This window comes from Furipterus horrens, unplaced genomic scaffold, assembly GCF_987537825.1.
Source record: "Furipterus horrens unplaced genomic scaffold, mFurHor1.1.pri manual_scaffold_11, whole genome shotgun sequence".
Lineage (NCBI taxonomy): Eukaryota > Metazoa > Chordata > Mammalia > Chiroptera > Furipteridae > Furipterus > Furipterus horrens.
In genome coordinates, this window is record NW_028327181.1 from 99893268 (window position 1) to 99899687 (window position 6420).

Below are 6420 nucleotides of genomic sequence, written 5' to 3' on the forward strand. Positions count from 1 at the left end.
AGGAGCAGTGCTTGCACCAGACCCCAGCGTCCTCCACACAGAAGGAACCAGCCCAAGGACGGGGGGCTTCCTCCTTGGACATTTAGAAAGGTAACCACAGAATCAAAGCTGTCACTCAGGAATTGGTGGCTGGCCTAGTGGAATCCAGCCTGGAGGTTGGGAACTTGACCGTGGGCTGTACCAAGGTTTCTTCAAGACCAGATGTTGATAAAATCCAGATAATGCGTTCCCACAGGGAGTGGGGTTTGGCCCCACCCGCCACTCACGTGGCACATGGAGGCCCCCGTCTCCTGTCACAGGAAGGGCACAGGGACATCTGTGGCTTCCAGAGAATGGGGAGGATCTTAAGTCCTGGATCCCAGCCCAGAAAGCAAGACCCCTTGCCCAGACCACCTGTCATGGGCAGAGGATCCCCCTGTCCTAGGCCCCCTGGAATTCCAGAGCCAGGACACGGCCGAGACCCAAGGACAGCGATGTCGCACACCACAGGTCGGGGCTGGGGCACACATTCCCACTCCCCTGCAGGCAAAGACAGGAAGGAGGCCAGGGTCCCGGCAGGCCCGTCCCGGGTGCAGAAGCAGCCAGAGTCCGGCCCCAGGGCTGGCTGCGCCTCACTGGGGCGCGGGAGGCCTGGGCCTGGGAAGGGAGGGCGCGTCCCCGGCCTCACAGCTCATTGTGCAGCGGCTGGCACTGGGGCGACAGCTTCTCCTCCAGGACGCCATCGGGAGCACACACCCAGGGGTCGTGGGTCTCCCACTGCCACTTGGCCAGCTGGCTCCGGAGCAGCTCCAGTGCCTGGGCATAGCGTGGGTCGGCGGCCAGGTTCTGGGTTTCGTGGGGGTCCCGGCCACGGTCGTAGAGCTCCCAGCGCTCGCGGTAGTAGTAGTGGCGGAGGTCCTTGTACCAGCCCGTGGGCCGGCCGGCCACCGTGCGGTTGAGCAGGTCCTGGAAGGTGGGCGAGACGTAGACATCCTGGTCGATGGGGAAGGGTGCCCGGAAGTGCAGGTTGTGCACGAGGCGGAGGCCGCCGCGCTGCACGGAGCGCATGGGGTAGGACATGGTGACCTCATGGTAGCTCTGGCTGCCGAAGACGGTGGTCCACGGGGGCTCGGCCTCCAGCGCCGGCAGGAGAGACCGGCCGGTGAGCTGGACTGTCTTCGAGCCAAAGATGGCGTAGCGCGGGTAGGGGATGGAGAACCAGTCCAGGACCGTGGGCGTGAGATCTGCGGAGGGGGTGGTGTCAGCGGGTGGCCCTGCCGGGCGCAGGGTCCAGCCCCTGGGGGGCCACCTCACACATCAAGTCCCCAGCAGGGAGGAGCTCCTGCAGGCCTGACGCCGGACCTCGCTGCCTGCCCCTCTGGACCCCCGTGCCTCATGGTGAGGCTCAGGGCCCTTCCAAAATCCTTCAGACCACGGGGGCTCACCTATTCCCGTTCTGTGCTGTGGCCACAGTGATCCCCAACTTGCGTTCTAGGGCCGAAAGGAGACCTGAGCCCTGAGCCACAGAGGCCCGAGTGTGCTGCTGCCTGAACCCGTCCAAGCCGGGTCCTGGGGCTGCAGCTTCAGTAGCACCAGGAACTTGTCAGAAATGCAGGTTCTCAGGCCCCGCCCCAGACCTACCGCGTCAGGCCCTCTGGGGGTGGGGTACTGAATAGTAACCAGGGGGGCCAATAGAAAAGCAACAGAACCGAGGGTGGTAAGACCCGGCTAGAATCCTGGCTGGGTGGGTACTCACATGCTATGTGACCTCAGGCTGAAACTTACTTCGCCTCTCTGAGCCTCACAGCCTCAGTATGCAGAATGGGGTCCCTTCCTCACCCAGGGAGTGTGGGGACCCTGGAAGTCAGGACGCCGCCCCCTCTCCCCGCAGGAGGTGCTGAGCCTTACCCAGGAGGCTCACGTAGGCCTCGCTGACCTGGCCCCAGCGCCCTGGGTGCTCTGGGGACGACAGCAGCAAGGGCTCTGCAGTGCCCGGCCAGTACAGGTTGGTCCTGCCACTGGGAAAGGGGATCCCGTTGTCGGACGTGAAGATCACCAGAGTGTCGTTCCAGACGCCGGCGTCCCGTAGCTCCCGGAGCACCAGTCCGATCCCTGTGGGGCAGGCGGTGGTCCAGGGATCAGCCGCGGACAGGCGGGAGGTGCGGCCGCGGGGCCCTGCCGGGTCCTTCCCGAGTCTCTCAGACCCTCTGCCCAGGGCCCCGCCCAGGGCCGCTCCCCCAAACCCTCCCCTCCAGGGATGCCCACCATCCCCCCAGCACCTCCACGTCCCCCCACACAGCTGCTAGCTGCCATGTGCTGGCTTCTGTGTTCCCTGTAATCTCCCGTCTGCCCCATGGAACTAACAGGGACGGCCTCAGGCAGGGGCTGGCGGCAGGGGCTGGCGGCAGGAGACCCTCCACACCAGCGGTTCTCAACCTTCCTGAGGCCGCGACCCTTTAATACAGGTCCTCATGTTGTGGTGACCCCCCAACCATAAAAGTATTTTCATTGCTACTTCCTAACTGTAACTTAGCTACTGTTATGAATCGTAATGTAAATACCTGACATGCAGGATGTATTTTCATTGTTACAAATTGAACATGATTAAAGCTTAGTGATTAATCACAAAAACAATATGTAATTATATATGTGTTTTCCGATGGTCTTAGGTGACCCCTGTGAAAAGGTCGTTCGACCCCCAAAGGGATCACGACCCACAGGTTGAGAACCGCTGCTCTACACCCAGTCCCGTCCCAGGTCACTATGAACCAGTTGCACCAGCAGGGAGATGATAAAGGTACCAACGTCCTGTAGTGGGTAGAAAGAAGGTCCCCCAAAACATATGTCTTCCCGGACTCTGTGAACGTGACCTGATTTCAGAAGAGTTTTCTTGTTTTTCGCATATAAAGTCTGCCTTTAATATAAATGCTTTGGCAAAGGAGGCACATTTGACATCATGTGACATATCAATTCTAACCCTTTCTCCCCAGTCCAAAGAGAGCTTTTGCAGATGCAATTGTCACTGCTCTCAGGATGAGATCGTTGCAAAATACCTGGGGGGCCCTGAATCCAAGGACAAGTGGTAAGAAGGGGAGAGACAGCAAGAGGAGGCCACGTGACCGCAGAGGCTGCAGCAAGGTGGCCTGGAGCCCAGGAGCGTCTGGGCCACCAGAACCTGGGAGAGGTGAGGAAGGACACAGGCCCCATGGACGCCTGGCCCAGCCCGGGGCCCGAGCTGTGACCCACCCTCTGCCAGGGCTCCCTGGCCCACCTTGGTCCATCCGGCCAATGGTGGTGTACTGAGCGGCCAGGTCAGCCCGGGCTGCTGGGGTGTCGGGGACGAAGTAAGGCACCTGGGGGCAGGTGGGTGGAGACTCAAGTTAGAACGGAGGCTGGAGGGACGGGTGTCCAATCCTTGAAAGAGGGTGGAAGCCGGAGGGGCCGGTGTTCCCCAGGGCCTGACATCCTCCTCCTGCGAGTGGGTGAGCCCTGAAGTCCACGATTCTGGATACGCCACCCAGGTCTTCAGGTTTCTCTCTGCAGGCCCCCCAGATGGGGACCTGGATCCAGTGAGTCAAAGGGGCAGGGAGGCAGGGCTCCCCGGATTTCGTAGGTGGAGGAATCGTGGTGGGTGGGAATGCAGGGCGGGGCCCTCCTACCTGCACATCCTGCGGGGCGTAGAGCTGTGGGGTCCAGTCTGGGATCCGGCCCATACCACTCTCCCCGTTGCCGAACTTCTCACAGAAGGCCCCATACTGGGGCTGGGAGTGCCCGCAGCGGTGCGGGTCGTGGAAGGCCACGTACAGGAAGAAGGGCCTGCGCAGGGCAGGGGCGTGAGTGCTGAGGCCTGGCTTTCGGCCCCAGGGAGCCCCCCTTCAGGAAGAAGCACCCCTCTTGGCCTCGCCTGCTCCCATCACTGAAAGTCTCCTGTGACCCTCACAGCCTCACCTGCCCGTGTCCCCGCTTCCTCTGATCAGGGGAACTCAAGCGTCTGGAACCTTCTCCCCACCCCCACTCCGCCATCTGGGGAATTCCAAATAAAGACTCTGGGACATGCGCGGCGTGTTGACCGGCCTGGGGTCTGGCCCCGTGAAGGAGGGTGAGGGGGCAGGGGCCTCCCCGCACCTGTCACCTCCCGTCTGCAGGAATCTCCGGACCAGCAGCTTGATTCTGGTGATGTTCCGCCCCACCTGGAGCACAGAGTCGTTCTCCTCCGTGTGCGCGAAGTCGAATGGGAACACCGCCTCTGGCCCCACGTGCTTCTTCCCGATGATGCCTGGAGGCGAGAGGGCCGCCAGAGCGCCTTCCGAGGCCGCCCAGTCCCCTCTGCTGCCTCCTCTGCCCCCGAGCCCGGCACCCTGCCGTGGCCTCTGCCAAGGCAGCCCGGCCCACCCAGCAGGCCCGAAGGCCCTCACCTGTGCGCACGGAGGCCTGGCGGAGCAGCAGCGGCAGGCTCTGCACCCCGTCGAAGGCGCTGAAGTGGTGGGCGCCCTGGTGCAGGCCGTACATCCCGTTCTGGTGCTGCGGGCAGGGACCCCGTGAGCTGGGGGTGGGGGGGCGACCGCCCACGCAGAGCCCTGCTCACCCGTGGCCCAGCACCCCATCACCCCAGCCCTTCATGGGTCTTCCTTTGGGCAGCCAGCACGCTCTCCCTCCTCCCAGGACATCGGCGGGAATGCAAGAGTAGGTGGTCTTCACTCTCCCCTTTTCTGCCTGTGCTTCCCGGCTTTTCTGCGATGGGCATGCGTCACGGAGGGGAGAGACGGCTGCACATGTTACAAACCCGACTGCTAAAGAAAAGCCCCTCCTCCTGCCTGTGGCCCACTGCGCACAGTGGCCTGGTCACCTCTCTGGCAGGTCCGAGCTCAGGCCACAGTCCCCCGAGCCATGGAGGCTCTGACTCACAGCCTCAGCCTCGCAGCTGGGGCGCCCGGAGCGCACCTGCTCCCCGCAAGATAATGTCATATGGGGAGTGGGTGATGAAGGGGAGCGCTTCCGGGCGGGGGGTGGGGCACCAGGGAGGGCTCACCTGGGGCAGGCCCGTGAGGAGGCTGGCGCGGCTCGGAGAACAGCTGCTGACGGAGGTGAAGGCGTTGCGGAAGACCAGGCTGCGCCGGGCCAGGGCGTCCAGGTGCGGGGTGGCGATGGCGCTGTTGTTGTAGACGCCGCTCTCGAAGCCTCCGTCATCCGCTGAGGAAGGTGGGGGACAGAGGACATGGTGGGCTGGGCTCAGGAGGCGCCACGCGTGGGAGGGAAGGAGACCTGGGTTGTGCTGCAGTGGCCTGGGCCAGGGATGCCCAGGTGAGGGTGCTATCCGGGCACACATCATACCTGGGAGGGCATGATGCCCGGGTGGGTGTGATACCCAGGTGGGCATACCTGGGCGAGCATGATAGTCAGCAGGCATAATACTCAAGTGGCAATGCTACCAGGCACGTGTGAAAGCTGGGTGAGCATGTTAGCAGGAACAGCACGCAGGTGGGCAGGGTACTCGGGTGGGCACGTGCGCAGGCCGGTGTAAAACTCAGGTGGGCAGGGTACTCGGGTGGGCACAGGCGCAGGCAGGTGTGCGGGGCAGTGCTGGGCTCGGCAGACGCAGCGCAGGACATGGGTGCCCAGCCACTCTCCACCAGCGTCTTTGGAGGGGACTGACCAGAGCCCCCCAGTGGAGAGCTGAAGGGCCAGGCAGAGACCGCAGCTAATCAGTGACCCTGGCAGAGGGCCAGACCTCCAAAGAGGAACTAACGGGGATTGCCTTGTGACAGCCTGCTGGTCACCCACACGGAAGGAACCCCCGTGGACGGCAGGGCGCTGAGGAACTTGGAGTTTCTGGGAGGGGGCGGGGCCGGGAAAGGGGGCAGGTGTGGGGCTGGGAGCAGAGCTGACCCGCAGAGCGCTGGGGGTCGGAAACCGAGAGGAGAGCCCGGGGGCTCCGGCCCTTCCTCTGGCATCCCCTCTGGGATCTGTGGACCCCTGAGCCGGGGCTCCGGGCACGGGATGGGGTGCTGGGTCAGAGCCAAGAGTCGGGTGCTGCATGCTGGGGCGATCCTTGCAGACCCCGCGGTGGGCGAGGCTGCCAGGCCTCCCTCTACAAGGGGCCGACCACGAAGTGTCTGGGGGACGGGGGTCCATCGTGACCGCTGCTGCGCAGGGGCGAGTGGCTGTCTTTGGGGGCGACAACAGGCGGGGGCGGCGGGGCGGCGGGGCGCACTCACCGAGGATCAGCAGCACGTTCCGGGGGCGCGCCCGGTGCGCGCAGCAGAGCCCCAGCGCGAGTAGCAGCGCCCAGCACAGCAGCCCCCGGCGGGTCATGGCGGCAGCTCCCGGCCCCGCCCGCCAGCGGTCACGTGAGTGCTAGGCCACGCCCCATTGGTCACGAGTCGCCGGGCCCCGCCCCCGCCCCTCGCTCCCCCTCCCGTGTGGTTACTGCGGACGCCGCTG

General features: G+C 64.2%; 1 protein-coding gene across 1 annotated transcript; it reads right to left on the minus strand.

Annotated features, from left to right (window-relative positions):
• Nucleotides 1-97: 97 nt before the first annotated feature.
• On the minus strand, nucleotides 98-6307 carry SGSH (N-sulfoglucosamine sulfohydrolase). Its single transcript, XM_090292579.1, has 8 exons — nucleotides 6195-6307; nucleotides 5009-5169; nucleotides 4395-4500; nucleotides 4105-4255; nucleotides 3639-3795; nucleotides 3251-3332; nucleotides 1888-2091; nucleotides 98-1223 (listed from the first exon to the last, which is right to left on the minus strand). Exons 1-8 carry the CDS (start codon nucleotides 6289-6291, stop codon nucleotides 664-666), a joined length of 1518 nt encoding a protein of 505 aa, XP_090148705.1. The 5' UTR covers nucleotides 6292-6307; the 3' UTR covers nucleotides 98-663.
• Nucleotides 6308-6420: the final 113 nt, after the last annotated feature.